The sequence below is a fragment of the Varroa jacobsoni genome, unplaced genomic scaffold (genome assembly GCF_002532875.2).
Source record: "Varroa jacobsoni isolate VJ856 unplaced genomic scaffold, vjacob_1.0 scaffold_725, whole genome shotgun sequence".
NCBI classification, from domain to species: domain Eukaryota; kingdom Metazoa; phylum Arthropoda; class Arachnida; order Mesostigmata; family Varroidae; genus Varroa; species Varroa jacobsoni.
Window position 1 is genome coordinate 39,751 of NW_019213627.1, and position 17,952 is coordinate 57,702.

Genomic DNA, 17,952 nt, shown 5'->3' on the forward strand with positions numbered 1-17,952 from the left:
ATATATAGAGAATTATTATTAAAAAAATTATTCGATTCTTGACAGCAATCCTGAAAAAATGAATCACTATTTAACTCAGGAAATTTATGCAGCACAACATGTCCATTAAATGTAGTCATTCAAGATCACGGGGGCCGCAATTATTATTTCCACCAAAAAGTCAAGTAATTGAATTGTGTAGACATTAAATCGAGCATATTAGTCCGCCATCGCGTACAAATATCTAGTAATAGTTCGTTGCCGAGCGGTACACTATTCTTCATTATGGCAATGGGAATTCTCTATCCGCTGATGTGCAAACGAAAAAAACACGTTTCTTTGTGATGCCTATGACATCTTCTAATTATACCAATTATGTGAGATGAACAGTTGGATCGTTACTCAGATCTCCTTGCCCGGGTTGTACCGACTATCCAACTCGACAAGTGACGTTGCCGTACGACAATCAGCTACGTTCGGCAGTGCAAGTTTTCTAAATGGACCTCATTGCCATGCTCTAGAGTTCGGAAAGCGGACGTGGCGCGACAATAGGTAAAAGTCCGACTGCGAGTCATTTGTTTCTGACGCGCTCCGCAGGTCGCTATTGAGTAGTTGAAAAAAATAGCGGTTTTATGGTGAGCCTCTGCTTACTTCGGTTGAACAGTACAGTACGGCTGTTTCTGCCCTCTCCCGTCTTTGTTTCGCCTGTCACATATAAGATCCAGCTAGCCTAATTCTACTTCTAATTTTGCAGCAGGTGAAGCACTGATCTGCTCGAAGCACTGATTTTGATCTGGCCAGAGTTTAGTCGAGTCGTGCAACAGACGAGCCTGAATCAGTGCCAGCAGTTATTATCTAACAAAAGTCTAAGCAACTGGCGCGCTTAGCCGTCGAAGAAGTTGATCTTCCTCCAGCTGACGAATCGATCGACTCTTGGTTCCGAAGGTGCGGCCGGAACAGCAAAGAAGGTGAGGGAGGGAAGGCCCAGCGGAAGGGCGTCTAGGCAACCAACTAACCACTAACTCTGTTTGTCCGTCTGCTGCTGCCATCCATAGGGACAACTCCGATAGTCTCGTTTGCAATTTATCTGTCACGACAACGCCTGGCTTGCCGTCGGATCAAAGTACTGAATTCCGAACGCATACAACCAGGCCCGGCGTGACGACACTATCCGACGAAGCGTTCAGAAACCAATGGACGCTCCGATCACCGAGTCGCACGAACGGAACTCGTTTGTCAAACTCCGTGTATGTGTAGGTGGGTGTGCGTGCGTTGTGCTGTAGTGCGGCGGTCAGGTCCTCGAGGAAACCTACGCGATTTGGTGCTAACGGAGTCAACACTGGCCAGTGCTTCAATCCGACGGGAGAATGGTAAAGAAGATGATAACTGACTTTTGTTTTTGAAGGAGCTCATACGGACTCATTTGGCCAAAGCCCTTTACTCTAAATGCTCAAGTAGATTTCTTCGTTGAAAATTATAACGTTCGTTTGTTGGCAAGTAGCCGGCGCATTTGTTGTCCAGCTATGATTTCCCTATGGGAAAAAATACGCTCTATCAGGGAGCTCGCACTAGTTTCATAAATTCGCTACAAAATATCGTTTATAACACGCTGTAGCAGTCGAAATTAATCTTAATGTCTGTTGACCCGCCTTGGTAAGGTTGTTCTTTATAAATAGCTTGACGTTTTTAGTTCGGCAAAAGGCACGCCCTGTTCAAAAACACACTCGGTGGAGATGAATAGGAGATAGAACAAACTAAGATCGCAACTGTCCTACCGCAATGTAGTAGGCGATAGAACGGATCACTTCCTGAATTCCTGAACAGTTGTCTAGGTACTATTATGTAAACAAGCTGGCAAGTCATATTTGTGCGCTGATTAATTACAACTGAACGTTACAGAATGTACTCTGCGTTACCATTCTCGTGGAATCCGAACAAAATGGCATATAGGTTAGTGATCCAAGCGGCCATTTGCGGTCCAGTAAATCTCCACAATGGGAAAAGAAAGGCTGTGTGAAAGAGAGCGTCGTGCAATTCAATCGAACTCACAACTAGCTACGTATTACAACGCCTACGAAATGCTTATGCCAGATATAGCTCTAGAGAGCAGCCCAGGCTCCCGGGCATCCGTGCAAACCTAGCACTATACAAAACGAACATTGGCCGGTAGAAATCACTTCTTGGCGACTCCGGACGGCTGTGTATTTTTTTGCTCTGATATTCTCTCGGAATAATAATGTAGCTCTTTCCGAAGCTTGTCGTCAACAGCGCCAATAGCAGTGCCAAGCATCAAAGCCAACCCCTCGCTACTGAAGGGTGCCGCTGTCGAAATTGTTTAATTAAGCCTATGCCCGGTTCAACGTATGCATTTATGCGTGTTGTGCACCCCTCTCTAGAGTGCCGTTATATAGGTGATGTCGGTAGGATGTCTATATCTTGAACGTCGATTACGTGCCCAGGCAGAAAAAACTCTGTCAGGGACGCGAATGTTTGGCGATAAGTGAATATCAGTTGGAGGATGTTTATCTAGCGAGACGGACAGAAAACTCCTTTTATTGGAAGTGTTGCCTTTAGCATCCATTGTTGTCCTCTTATCACAGATCTTGAAAACATTGCTTGATGTTGCCTCCAGGACTCGCCAAGAGGAGTCTCACTGGACTTCCTGTTGCCTTAGAGCATTTTTATGACACAATGATGGAATCTACGATGACTATTCAGTAATTCAGCCCACAGACCCAAATCCAAGTCCTGCACAGGGTGTCTTAAGTGGCGACCTTCAATTCTGCGACCAGAAATGAGCCATGCTTGTCTCATAATGTTAATAACTAACGTAAATGCGTAACATTAACCAGTTAGATTTAATAGTGATTCGTCACTATGTTCTATACATTTAGCAGTGTGTTACAGCACGTCGGCCTTGTATTTTACCTTTGTAGGCTCGTAAGCTTAATGTCGTATTGTAGGTCACTTTGAAATTGCTTACGTTACAGTCTGTTAAACACTCTGAATAAGCGATTTCAGAATGGATAGAAAAATTAGACTCAAACAGATACACAGAACATACCCTTATAGCTATAATGTGAACCCATTTGTAAGTTGATGGCGCTGCAGCACTAATCATCCAAAGTGGCGCACTTGATCAAGGGAAGTTTTCAATTAGATGTCATTACTGGTCTGTTGATATGGTTTGTTTTTTTTTCAAATAGGATTCGCACCTGCACGCACACAGATTCAGGTTTAGTTTTTCAGCCGTTATGACGTATTCGCTTCGCCTGCCAAGTGTGCTGCACTTCGATCTTCCTACTCTTTGTAGAAGTTACCTAATCGTGTTCAAGATAAAAGACCGAATTTGTCTTTTGTCTTTTTAACTTGTCAGATAACTAGACCGTTGACGAACGTTGCAGAAGCTTTAAGTTAGCCCATGTGCCAAACTCTAAGGGGCCAGATATAAGACAGTGCATTTATTAGGGTTACAGTTGCTGATAGTAACACTTGACACTTGATGAAAGCGTTTATTATTATTTGCACGTTTCTGATGACGAAATAAATCCGTATCAATGTGCTTCTGGTATAATCCATACTCATGCATTACATGCAGCTGTCATATCTTACTTGACGGGAAGGTTTTTGTGCTTGTGCAAATAGTAAGCCATTGACAAAGAGATGGAGGACTATAGTTACAGGATGTTCTGTGCTGTTTCTCTGTGAAAACGGTCAGCGAAGATTGTTCCAATGTTAACGTTTATTTTTCCGTAAAATTATTTCTTTTCAAAGCGACCTAGCTATTGAATGTGTGTGTTTTTTTTCGGGACAAACCGGCTCGTACAAATAGATTTTAAAGAGTTTGCATACTGCGAAATTCACTTTTGAGTTTGGATCGATACGTTTGTGTTGTTAAGGTGTGTCGTTTACCTCGACGATTGTTTACTCCGAAGTGTATCGCGGAGCTCATATGCATCAGTCCAATAAATTTACGAAATTATTACCTTGGGATCGGTTGAGGAGTTGGCTGGCATTAATTTACCGCTACATAAAATGTTTATTTATCTCAGTACTCTCTATGCAACGTAGGTGGAAAAACATAGTAAATTCTATAAACAAGAAAAAAATAAGCCTTGTTACGCGTTGCGAATATCGACTTTACGATTTCGGTTTTGTCACTGTTACAGGAATTGGTGATCAGAGAAAATCTTCTAAATTGTGAACCGTAACCGACGTCGTATACAAACGCTACGCGAATAAAGCGAGCTCAGTTGGCGCCCTCTAAGGTCAATTGTTAATTTGATCATTCCCAGTGTCAAGGCCGATTTCAAGATGCTACATCGGCATATTCATCGCCACAATTCAGTACCAGCAACCCGAAAGTACTCCAATGGAACAAAACCGTTCCCTATTCGAGGTGAGTGATACTTCAAAACAAAGAGCTAGCTTTACAGCTCGATGCTTTTGCGGCGATCAAAGGAACTAGACAAAGCATCATTGAAGCTTAACCTAGCTCCCTTACCAATATAGAAGTTTAATTGTGCTATTTAGCGAGACTGATCAACATCAGTCATCGTGCAGACTAACGAGAGTCCATTATGCTGTCGTCGAATAACTCAGAAACACTATTCTATAACGATTCTTTCTCATCGTAAACACTGGATCTCAGCAAGGCACAATTACTGAAAAATGTCCATAAAAAAGCTAAACTTAGCGGTCTTCAGTTCCCTAATAAAATGCCGGTTCTTCGAGTCGAGAGACAAATCTGCCGATCGGGTGGGGGTCGTCATACGAGACCTTTTCCCCTTCAAACTGTAATGTCATCTGCTATTGCTGTGAACATTGATTTATATTGATTCTGTCTTGTTATATGCTGCCTTTTGTTTGCTGCCTCAGAGAACGGGGCAGAAGGAAGGCTGTAGTTGAACTGGCGTCATTTAATAATGCAGCACTATAGCGTTTGGTTCTTTGGTAGTGCGTGTCTTGCCATTGTGACGGCGCTAATGTCTCTGAAAGGCAGGCTATTACATTGTCCTAAAAGGAGCTTGCGATTAATTATCGAATAGTTATGTCCTAACTAGCTAACTAGGTTATTTTAGGAGCGTGTTCTGCCGGGTACCTATTCTACTAGATAGACGAATCTCCGACCTTCAAAAAATCAGAAATTAATTTTTGTTAAATTGTGTTCACTTTAACGGGCACACATAATTGTGACCTATTTGGCTAAAACTAGTTGCGACTATAGGTAACAGTCAGAATTCCATTCTGATGTCATTGAATATCAATTAAATCTACATACGTACATACATAATTAGAGCATAGAAAATCAGGCTAATTTTCTATATCGTTTTGCAGCTTCTAGGATCATTTTAACGGGATAGGTAGCGCATTACTACAATGGCCTTGTCGTAGACACCTGCCTTAACAGCTATCCCCGACTCGATAATTAGTAAAAGCTCATTAGGCAGCATTGTTTTATCATAACATCGAACCTATCCTAATGGTGTAGTCGGACTCGGTGCTCGATTTTCGTACAACAAGAATCTGACCTTGTGCCTGTATCTATAAATACGACGTCAAGTACGTTTTTGCGAACTGTATAGGAATGCGCCGTGGGACCATTAAGCTTTAAAGTGAAATTTGACGTTCTTTTCGCCTCTGGCCGTAAATGTAAGATTCAAAAACATTTCATCATTGCGATATTAAAGGGTCCTCGTTGTCTAGCTTTGAGCCAAAGTGTCGGCACGGAGTTGTATTTAAATGACACCCTTTGTTAATTAATTTTTTATTGCTATATTATCGACAATATTGGGAACGCTCCATCAGTTGTTAGAATCAGAACCAATGGTCCATTTAACGTCATCTGCACAAGCGACGCTGTAGCTATCGACATAAAACACTGCTAGACGGACGTTAACTTCCTATCTGCACGAGTACTACCTTATGTACCGCTGATCGATAGCAACTAAGTGGGAAGCACACGATTACCTCTGCTTAAAACTTGAGAACCAGAAACGCCGTAAGTTCTGATGAAAACGATATTTATTCAGACCAGTCATGGACTAAGAAAGTGTATTATTGTAAACAAGTAGCGTACTTATGGTTAGAAGGTTCCTATAATTCTCGTATGACTGTTATCGAAGTAGTACTATATCGGGCTTATATCTGTCCTTTAACCAAGAGCTTATTTGTGTTACCCTTACGCTCAACGTACTGACTACTACTGACAGGAAAGTCCTTAGGTTTGCTTGTAAGGATAGTGCCTGTCAGTGTTCGGACGTCTCTGCTGCCGGCCTGTGCGCCGTTGCAATATAACATGTTACCTACCTATGATTTCATTTATATTTACGAAGCAGCGAAACTAAAATGATTTTTCGAGTTGAGCAGATGTTGAATTGGCCGCTGTTGCTATAAACAACTTGAGAATCAGAGTCAGTTTCACGGATTCTCGTTGCTTGTATTCGCATTGTCCGCCTCTATAAAGTTCCAGGGTGGTAATTTAGCTCGCACTAGCTCGCATTGCCTACCTTCGATAAAACAAAAAAAAACAAATTATCTTCAGATTAGTAGATCTCTCGGATGGAATAGGCCTTATCCAGGTCTGCCAGTACGCTTCCCTTGGCAAGCTAGATTTTTCCACCATACCCAAGCGTCTTCCCCAGCTTTTCTCTAAAAAAAACTTTTTCGATTTTCCATAGTACTATTGTCAATATTTTCATTCGTACTTTAATTTCCTAACTTCCAGCGTGAAACTTGTATCCAGTGGCGTACGATCTGCGCCGACCCAGCTCTATCAGAGCGATAACTGATCTAGATGTAAATACTAGTCTAGGTCAGGCCCTTCCAGTTCCCGAAGGACAAAAACTGGCCACTCGATACGGAGAGGCCATACAAGGTAATTCCTTCACGTAGCATCCAGGTGTCGATACACGGTTCCGCCGAATCAGCACTACATCGAAAAGTCCACTTTAACGCAAGCAATTCTGCCCTTCCAAGATCGAAAACTGGATTGCACCAAAGCAACAGCAAAGATCATGACGTGTCGACAGAGGAGAGGGCAGCAGTCGAGCCAGCGGAGAGGTGAGTAAATAACTCTCCGTCCGCATGGAGTCTACAAAAAGCCAGTCCTTGAAAGCAGTTAAACTCCATTACATTTGTGTTAACAGGACATACGCTCGTTCGGCTTGCCGTCTCAACAAATTACGCACGCGGAGGATTTTCGCTTTCGAGATATATGACAACCTGTAAATGACCGTGTGCAGTTTATCTTTTTTGTCGGCAGCTGGTACCCTCGTTAGTAACCCTTGTAAACTGTTCCCTGGAAAAAACAACAAGTTCAATACGAGGTACTAGTACGATTGCCGCCGCTACTTCGGGCGCCGCTGACGTCTAAGAGCTTCGCCTTGGACACTTCTCAGTATAGTCCGCACCTGCACTCGGTCTGTCCGCGCAAAGGGACGGGCTGCTAAACTTTGACGGTTGGAAAATCAATGCTGGCTTGAAACAGTATGCGTACAAACAGGACCCCTTGACGTACACGCCAAAATTGAGCGCCACTTTACGAATCGAAGGGGTTCACGCATATTATTGTGCTATAATCGTCGTTAGTGAAATCATATGTACAAACAAAGCGACGCTTTGCTTTGACGACGAGTGCTCCGCCCGTCCAGATCGTCGAAACGTTAGTGACTCACAAGCCTTTCAGTAAGTCATTGCTATTCAGCTATAAATAACTTTGATACCCGTAGTACCTATTTGCTTAACGGCAAAAGTGTTCTATTCAAGCATCATATAAGACGTTCAGCGAATAGAGTCGAAACTGCAAATAGTTTTCATCCACCACATACGCATCTATATTTTCTGTTAAGTCTTTCTCAACGAGCTCATGTTCATTGTGATCGATATGCCGTATTAATAGAAATTTATGGTGGACATTGTCTTCGGGTGTTGCGTAGCCCGACAAGGCGAACTGTCTGTAATTAGCTTGATTAGGTGCCGCTGTTAGAAGGATCACCTGTTTTTGCTATCGGCAACAAAAATGTCACCGGCGGCAACAAATACTTGCCGGAGCGCGGAGCTGCCTTTCATACAGCAGCGCACACACGACGCGTGAGTCACTAGACGAGAGACATAGCGAATAAAGCTTCTCCCTTCATTGCCTCTCCGTACTGAGAGAGTTCACGTGGGTCCAGTGTAACGACGGGCTTGGAACAACCTTACCTACCTCTGTTACCATAAACGTCTTCTGTTTACAAAAATCAAAACGAGTCCTACTTTAATCTGCAGCAGGTGTTCTGCTGCTAGCGCCATTAAACCCGTTGTTGAAAACTTTGAACCCGAAATGATGGCGTCTGTGACAACCGTAGCTTCAACGACGTCACCGGCTGGGTGTGGTTGCCAGGCTGGACTGACGTGCGCCCAACGGGGACAAATAGCGCAAGATGCCCACCTGCGAATGATGGCCGAACGCATTGATCCTATCCGAAAAAGGCGTTATAGCAGCAGCACGAAACCGTTTCCAGTGAGAGGTAGGTCGTTGATGTTCTTCACACTTCCGAGGTTATAACAGGACAGATCGAAAGCGGCTTTAAAAGTGGACGAATTTTTCCGACCCTGGTCAACACAAGAACATATGCAAAGTTGAAACCACACATAGACACCAAATAAAATCAGCTGTTTTTACGAATTGCTTTTATGTAGAATGAGTGAATTAGGCACACAACTTAGTCACAACCGTAGCTTACATTATGTAATGTTATTCTTCAACGACAAAAAGCACTTTATTGTTTTTCTTCGACCCGTTCTCAAACGCTAAAATAGACAAGCATACTCTATCATAACTCTAACGATTGCATCCGTAATTTTTCTGAGTTGTATGGGTAAGTAAGAGCTTACATGACTGGCTTCATAGGAATCCTTTATTTGGGGCTTTGTCGAAACACTAATCGACAAGGTTACTAGGTACCTCCACGTGAAGCCAACATCATCGACGGAGACTTTCGGTCAATGGTGCTTGATCAAAGGTACGACAGCATATGAGTCGGTCGACCCGGGCATTTTTAGCAGAGGAGCCAGATTGGATTTTTCAAAACCCGTTTTTCTCAAATGTATTATAAAAACAAATGTATAGTATCCTAGGGTGAACCGTTTTTTAAAAACATCGAAATCTTCAAAAAGTCTCATTTGCTTCTCGAGCTCGAATGAATCGTTTTGGATGTCAAGGTCAATGTTTGCTCGAGATAATATCCTAATTGCAACTAGGAAAAGGCGATAATTTCCATTGCGTAACAAATTTCAGTAGCGATCAGTTCCCGGTGGAGCGGTAGGTTTGGATCGTCAATAAATAGGCCAGTAGTTTTTCTGCAGGATAGTTGAAATCAATACAACAAAGGTTATTGCAGCGATTCAATGGAAATGTGCAATAAGAAGCAGTAAGGATAAAATGAGATATGGCTACATACTGAACAGACTCAAAATTCCCTAGCTTTTTTGAAGGAGCTTTGCACCCGAACGATCTAATTCAGTGTTTTGTTTTTTTAAATCACGACTCAGGATCATGCTTAATTGGCATTTCATTGTTAAGATGTATGTGTTTGCCTTAATGCTTAAGGCAAACAAGTAGGCATGAGTTAGAGGCTCGGGTATTAAGTTCGCCTCTATAATAACTATTCTTGACATCGTATTCTCTGGCGACATTTTTTAATATTGACGAATTTTTGTATCTTATAAAGTGTCTTTACAAAATAACGACGTTCAGGCGCTTGCTATCTGTGAGCCACTTCTCTGAAACTTCACGCGTATAGGGCAGCCGGCTCGAAGTATCGCAGTTGCTATTATCTACGGTAAAAGTTTGATGCTTGATGGGTTTGCGACTCATTGATAGACACGGTTTGATTGCCGAGATTGACGTATGGGACAACCAGAACGCTCATAGGATCCTCCTACAGACAGGTATCGTCCTCCTAGACCAATTAATGACTCACTCGATTTAGTCTTATGGAAACGCAACATTATTACTTGATCTGTTTGTAGCTGAACCTTTCGAAGTTCGTTTCGTTTTATAGGTCGTTGTGTGTCTTCTACCATGTGTGCGTGTTGCGTGGTAACAGGAAGCACACTTTTTGTTTGATGCGTATTTATTTTTTTGTTAGAAATTGTTCGTTCATAGCGAAACGCGGCACATTGCCATACTAACTCTAAAATCACCTTTGGTGCTGCCATCTTTCCGAGAGATACCAAATACATGGCATCTGGTTTATGGCAAGTGGTAGCGCGTAAGCGGACTCAAACAAACAGAAACGCTAAAACACGATGTAACTGTCGTTTTTTGCAAAAATGACATAACAGACTATTGCTATTTATGTATTCTTACCAGAAATGTCGCTACATCGAACGTGGGCTATTTTTCATGTTGATGATCATGAATGATCATGTAAACGTGGCCGCTCGCATCAGAAGCTTACTTAAGAAACAGGTACAATTTTTTGCAATAGTCTAAAAACTAAGTTATGGGTTTCTAATAAAGCCATTGTAAACTTTCTGCTACTAAAACCTGATAAAGCCTGGTAAATCGCTATAAAGTAGCCGGCTTTTTAAACAAGCCTAATGGTATTAACATGCCTCGTCAGTAACAGTGATGAATCCGGCCAGTTAAAACGCTAACCGTTTGTATCAATTTCTCATCATCAATCCGCTCCGAGGACTTTGTCCGCCGTAGATCCGCTCGATGATACGGCGCTCCAGCTCAGCTGGCAGAATCTAGGTTTTTGTCAGTCTAGCCGCATCCTATGCAAACGTTGGCAGAGGTGCTTCGAAGCAGCTAGATCATGACACATCTTACGTAATGGATTAGGTACAACATTACTATACTACGTGTTGCCATAGCAACAATTCCAGTGTAGAAATCAACAGTGAATTTGGCGGGCATTTTTGTATTGTGACGGTAACAAACCGATTGCAAGCAGATATGTTCATAAAAAAAACTATGTTTAGATTGATATCCGAGATCGAAATAATGTTGCCATTATAGGCGGGAAATTCTATCATTCTCTATACAGTGATGCGTGTATGTGAGAATTTCTCAATGATAGTCCCCGGAGCAGAGTAAACTGAGCGCTGAGATTTTTTATTTCATTCATTAAATGACGCTTGATGATAACGAAGAGTTACCTTTTTGATGACCAGTGTTTTACTGTTATATTTCTTATTATTATTATTAGAATACGGTCAAAAAAGCGGTACTTGGAAGGTAATGTAGCGGATTCTTTAGATTGCACACATAATACCATTGTAACATGCAAACGTATATACTCTATATATTTATCTCGTCAATTAGATGGTAGCAAATGGTAAGATTGCTCAAATATCAGCCGGTCACAAGAACGCAGATTGGCAGTTAACCAATCAGTTATGCTAACTTCTGGTAACTATAAAATTTACGCTATCTTAGTCATTTTTATAATTGTTTCCTCTAATATTGTGTCTCGGTTGCCATCAACTTGGGCATTTCTGAGCATCGAGACGTCTATCTCGATTACATGGCGGCATGTCCGAACCATTGACCAGCCAGAAAATAAGATAGCCAGAAGTCTGATATATAATCTAGACAAGATAATTTTTCGAGCTATTCCTGCGTCTGCCTTTTACTCTACGGACGCGCCGCTGTAGCCATCGGAGATGGGAAGTCAATTGAGACCAAGATCTGCTTACAACAGCAATAATTTTAGCGGTTTATCAAGCGTTCAGTGGTTTACGAAGCTCTTGCTTGAGGTCGTTCTCTCGTATCTAATGTATATGTTGTATTTGAAAGCGTTATTTCTTGTGAAACATCGGCGAGGCTCGAGTAACTGTGCCGCACGAAGATTATTACAAGCCGTCTACCCAATGATGGGAAGCCTGTATTCATTTATGGAACTATACACTAAAGCTTTGGTGTATCGGGTTTTTTTACGTGAGTCAAAAGATGTTCAGCTTACAGAACTTTATAGTCTTACAATACATTGAAAAACTACCCGGAACCCGGCCCCAGCCCTATATGAGTTACTGCAACCCACAGATTATTATGCGTCTTCGATGGCATTTGTCACTCTAGTATGGTTAACGTCCAGGTAACCTTCACTATTGATTTCAAACCTTATATTAAATCATTACTCGTACAGCGTCGTCTGGCGTATGTTTTACGAAAACATACGCCAGTATTTGAAAACTTGGCAACTTAAAAACTCACCGATCCACTTATTTTCTGCCTATAATACACAATGTAAAGGTTTTAAAAATTAGTGTATAATAACGGGTGCGCGGTGAAGCGTCCTTTACAATTTCGCAGCTATCGAAAAAAATGGATCATACTTCTCTTCAGCTCTCCAACATCTGCCAACGCATTGCTGGTCGGATGCGACGGAGTTATATATTGTTAAGGGCAGCAACCGTCTGTAAGAATATAAAAGCGCTTCTGTATTAGTGGTATTCGGCAGTGCATCCTGCTAGAACGCGTCAACATTGATGTTCTGATCACGCGGGAGTGAAGTGTATGCTGAAGCGGCCTTCGAACTGATGGCGCATTGTCGGTTGTTTTGCGAGAAATTACCGGAGCCAGCTTTCCGCGTAAGGCACACAGGTAGAAGTCCTAGTTTCCCATTACCGGTGCCCTGGTAATGATGGTGCAAAGCAAGTTTATGGTCGACCTAATTTCTAATAACTCTATAAACTTCTATAGTTTATAAGGATGGTTAATGGCTTCTTATTAGTGGCGTTACTAAAGGTGGTTATGTTGGAGCAGTAGGAGATATCAGCTGTGATGGTAAATATGATATTATCTATGTGTATTAGTGATGTTCTGAATAGAGAATTTCAAGCGTCTATAGTGCTAAAGGGTTTACCTGTTGTTGTTATTAAGTTGTAAATAAAACTGTTGTTTAGGTTACTATTAGGTTAGGTTGGTCAGAAAAAGATGTATCACTATTCATAAGAATGGCAGGGCACTATTTACAAAGAGAAACTAATATCTAAAATAAATGGTCAGAAGGAACAGTTCGCAATTTTTGCATGGAAAGAGGCTTTTCAGTCTCATTTTTGTTTCCTCCCCCTAAACAAAGCGTGCTCGGCGTACGTAGCCCTTTCTTTCGTATAAAACGAATACGTCTTCGGTGTTCTTGTGTAATACTATTTCAATGGATCCACCCCATTGTCTTCACCATTACTTAGGGATACAGTACTGCATAAAGCAGTAATGGATTGTCACACCAGGTGAAGGCTGATAATCTCACTTACCCGTATGAAGCTCCCATTATGCTTGAATTCATGCGTGTTTTGCGTCTAGCTACCATACGTACAGCCTGTGCTTTTAAGATGATATTTTTGTTATACTTAGTTGTATATGTGCAGACTAGTGACACCAACTATTTCATCTCTTATCTCATTAACTGGTTAATGTCAGATCAGGATCGCATGTTTTGTCAATCATACTTATCACTGATAAGTTGTAATCGTTATCGCCATCGTCATCATTAGAAACCGTCGTTTAGTTTACTGATAATGATAGGCACTATTTTCGCAACACTCGACTGGCCGAAGCTCAAGAGCCAGAGCTCCCATCCTGCCGTTGTTTTGTCAACGTTACGCAGCGCCACAGGCCAACTAACTGTTTAAATAGCTAGCCGACTGGCCTGACCGTACCGAAACAATAGGCTGTGAACAATAGGCCGATCTGAACTCGCTCGACACGGTCGCAAGCCGTAAAAGCACACTCGTCAAAAGTATCTACCCCGAGTGTACGAGTACGCCAGTTATGCTGCTTTTTGACTGCAGTTACTTTGTCAATAGGAGATTGAACCTAGTCGTCGTTCTGATACATGTGTATTGTGCGCAAGCGAGTACTAAACAAAAGCTAGCAGACGCGTCCTTTGCGGGCGCGTACCTCTGTTGTGCCGTGTTGTCTTTGAATTCGATGTAAACATGCCCTGCCTTCGAAAATTTGAAAAATTTTGAACGTTTAAATACGACTACGATCATACGAATAACAGTGGTAACCGTTGAGTCTGTCTGGCAAGTTATGTGTGTTATAGGACAAGGTTGAAGGCCTAGGTTTGATATTACCCACGTAACGTGCTATGGTGTTTAGGGGTGGACAAAAAAATTTGTTAGCAACGGAATGCTCGGAACAGGTTCATTGCGTGACGAAACTACGCTGCCCGTTGATCAGGAAGCGAGCGATTCGAGATGGACATTCGTGGCTGTTGAACTCGATGTTTTGTATGTGCCTGATTGCCAATCTGCGCGGCTTACTCGAGGGCAGCCTGGCTGGCAAATGCTACCATTTCCCTCAAACTGCAGCCATTGCAAAGATGAGATGTGTCAAAATAAAGTTTCGCCATTGAAGAAGATACGTATGAACAGCGCGTCCGGTAGTGTCGACACAATTCCTCCTAATTGTTAGATAGGTCTCTCGACCTACTGGTAGCCACTATCGTATTATTGATGTTGTTTTCAGTTGGAAAACGAACCCGCCTACCCAAAACTGTCTCTGATCTGTTTGATTTAGATAACACATTGCTACTAGTAGATCTTGCAGGTGTTCCAGGAAAGGTTCCACCTCATGTCCTACTGCCGAAAATTGAGCCGGAAATTTTTTGTAGCTCGACAACAAAATGTTTCGAAATATTACAGAGTTGACACAAGGCAATGTTATTTTAAGGATTGTTTATAAAACTGTATCCGTTCCTGAAGCGGGTCCATCGTTAAAATAATTCTCCAATTTTGAACCTAACGGCGCTTAAGTTGCCTTCGAATAATAGATAGCAATATAAAAATACAAGCGATAACCGGGCTATACGATTCTAATTTCTATTTCACGATATTCGTGTGTGTAATATTCAGTACGTTGCGACGGGAAGGTTCTTATTACTATTAATAATAAGGTTGTTTTACGACGTACACCTGTCATTTAAAATGTTTGACTTTCATTTCTTGTAAGAGGTTGTATGCGGAAATGTTTCTATCGGTGGCTTTCTTAAAATCGCGTGTACGATAGCGCCTACCAGAGCTATTGGTGATATTCGAGACAACCTTTTCGGTGCTACTTATTTCAACATAACTTAATTATATATAATCCTATGGTTTTTAGGTGACCGCACGAACTATGTGAATTTACCGCATGTTATTGCTATGGTCGGTCTGCCGGCGCGAGGTAAGACCTACATAGCTAAGAAGCTCACCCGTTACCTCAACTGGATTGGCATCAAAACGCACGTTTTTAACGTGGGTGAATACCGGCGACAGGCAACAGAAGCCTACAAAAGTCATGACTTCTTTCGTCCAGACAACACCGAGGCAATGGCTGTTCGCAGTAAATGTGCCTTGGACGCTTTGGAAGATATGTGCAAATGGTCTGTACGAAACGTCTGCATTGTATATACACTTGTTGTTTGAGGACACAGCCAATAGTTCGACCTTTTTTTAGATCCTATATTAATGGGCATTAAATTTGTAAAGTACGAGTGTTATAGTGGCTAGCCTATATAGTGCATCGTTCTGGACCTGATGGCACCACACTGTTAATTACAGCCAGAGTCGTATTAGTGAAGAAAATCATTATTTGGATAGCAGAAATACTAAGAACATATCTATGTCAAACAGAAAAGCGGACGCGCGCTAGTTGACCATAAACAGTGAACATGCTGATCAACGAAGTAGGGGTTCAGTTAAAATGGCTTTCGGGACACCCATAAAGTGGCAGGTTTCACTGGTCGTAGCAATAATACCACACATACGTAAACGAGAATGCAATTATGCGTAAGCAAATTGTTAAGCAGAGGTCAGTTAGGATATATGTATATATAATATTATCTGGAGCTTTATCGGAAGGTTATACTTCTGCAAAGGATGGTTCTTCCTGTAGGTGTGACTGTTCTGTATTATAATATTTCTGTGTGTTGTTAGGATTAACCTTTAGGGTCTGAAACGTAACTTCAGCAATTAAGTCATTATCATGGATGTTAGCAGACATAGTACCCTTGTTCTTGACTCATATAGGCTGGAAAATGACGAGGGGGAGGTTGCCGTCTACGACGCTACGAACACGACAAAGGATCGCCGTAAGCTGATTCACGATGTTGTCTGCGAACGCTATGGCTTCAAATTGTTCTTTGTCGAAAGCTATTGCGACGATCCAAACATCATCGAGGCTAACATCCGCGAGGTAAAAATCAATAGTCCTGACTACAAGGGCTACATGAACGAGGATAAGGCACTCGAAGACTTCATGCAACGAATCCGGCACTATGAAGAATGCTACCAAACGTTGGATGAAAGTGAAAACTACTCGTTCTTAAAGGTAGTGTACCGCAGATGACGTTTCTAGTTATTTCTCTGGAACTGCAGTAACAGCCGATCGGCAAACCGCTCCATAATGTGCGTTTAGCAAACTATAGGGAACGGATCATCGTGCCATAAGAGCATTAAATGGTTATGTTTACACAGAGTGCGGGTGTGAACGCTTTTACTAAGCACACAATTTGGGGGTTTATTGTATTGTTTCTATGTGTACATTGTATAGAACTATGTACGATTTTGTTCATCGCTGTAGTCTGGCCTTACACTTTCTATAGGTTCGTTATAGAAAGTGCAAGGCCAGACTAGTAAACTGCGTGAAATTTAATTTTCATCAGCTCATTGTCAAAGAGTGGTAATTATGTTAAAGATAAATAGAGAGCAAGCATAGCTTGTATAAATAGACCTACTATTAGTGAATCGGTAGTTTCTCTGCTGTACTTAGCCTCAGAAAAGACTCTCTAATAGGAGAACTCATGTATAGCTTTCCGAGGGGAAGGATTCCTGTGTGGGTCTAACACATTAGTCTACGATCGTTACGAACATTGCAAGTACTTAGATAAATAGTTTTCAGGAATTTACGAGTAATATTTTTTTTCTTTTTTGTGATTTGTGATAGCTGATAACATTAGCCAGACCTTTGCAAATACGAAAACAAAGATCAAATAAAGCTGTGGTTCGGGGTTGTCGCTGCCGGGGGCTCTATATGCTAGTTTTAACGATACCTAGGTTTTTTCGTGCCAGTATTTCGCTGCTGATAGTTCTGTGTGGTATGACGTGCTTTGAGCGCTGCTTGAATACATCAATTACGTGATCTTTACGTATCGCTAGATTTTATTTCCTCTACAAGTTTAGGTACACGTTCAATTTCGGCTCATTCAAAACCTACCGCTCGGCGAACAGCAGTACTATCGAAGAAATTACAGTACAAAAATAGACGCCTGATTCTAATGAAAAGTAGGTTTTGTGCACTAGCGTACATTAACCGTATCTGTAATACACCAGAATTGTATAATACCTACTCTTGATCTATCCTCAGTGGACTGCAGTACCTCTGATCAATTGGTCTCTGCAGTGTGCATCCTATTGATGTAGAAGGTAGAAATAGCTATTTTGTTTTATGAGTACGTATCAGTTAAAGAAAGTCTAATAGCGTAGAAAACTATTTCTCTGAGTCAAACACAGATTATAATTGATGAGCTTTTACGTGGAAGCAAGGCCCATGTCGTATTGGAGGGTTTTCGTTCGGCTGGCTTCTCCGTTTCAAGCTGTTCATTACTATCCGTACCGTACGAAGATATTGTCAAGCATATGGTATAGAAAGAAATATGCTGGTGCACAAAGACGCCCTCGGCGTTGCCTGGCGTCGAGTAACGTGCGAAGGAGTCGTCCGCCGACTACCGTGATCTCTCATTGGCCTGTATAATAGATCGCTCTTTCTTATTGTACGTGTAGTCGCTTAGGATAGCACGATGTTTCAAACGCGTCGCTAATCAGATTCAATTGAACCTGTACGAGCAGTTCAACGGTGCGATGGGCTGGTTCCTAGAAGCATGCCCCTACCATTCCGAAGTCCCTAATGTCAACAAATGTATTTTTAATGATAATACTTCTGTTTTTGGACCCCTACTACAGCGTGTAGAACAGTTGTTGGCTTCGTGGCAA

The 17,952-nt window shown here is 41.8% G+C and overlaps 1 protein-coding gene and 1 long non-coding RNA gene across 17 annotated transcripts in view; one reads left to right on the forward strand and one right to left on the reverse strand.

Moving 5' to 3' along the window:
- Positions 1–733: 733 nt before the first annotated feature.
- Positions 734–17,952, forward strand: part of Pfrx (6-phosphofructo-2-kinase/fructose-2,6-biphosphatase) — a 33,692-nt gene continuing 16,473 nt past the window's right edge. For 4 of the 16 annotated variants that reach the window (XR_015312109.1, XR_015312107.1, XM_022837730.2 and 1 more), the window contains exons 1-3: positions 13,918–14,363; positions 15,083–15,344; positions 15,991–16,291. Coding sequence is in view for 5 of the 16 variants with exons in the window: in XM_022837730.2 (XP_022693465.1) it covers positions 14,111–14,363; positions 15,083–15,344; positions 15,991–16,291 (816 nt within the window). In the remaining 11 variants the exon portion in view is untranslated. Of the gene's footprint in view, positions 948–1,034; positions 1,350–4,148; positions 4,379–7,367; positions 7,666–7,916; positions 8,490–9,806; positions 9,913–13,904; positions 14,364–15,082; positions 15,345–15,990; positions 16,292–17,952 lie in introns of those variants that run through there. The other 12 variants (XR_015312113.1, XM_022837734.2, XR_015312115.1 and 9 more) reach the window with 11 other exon arrangements.
- On the reverse strand, positions 5,982–7,008 carry LOC147753128 (uncharacterized). Its single transcript, XR_015312119.1, has 2 exons — positions 6,687–7,008; positions 5,982–6,488 (listed from the first exon to the last, which is right to left on the reverse strand). It is a non-coding gene; the product is annotated as an uncharacterized LOC147753128 (long non-coding RNA).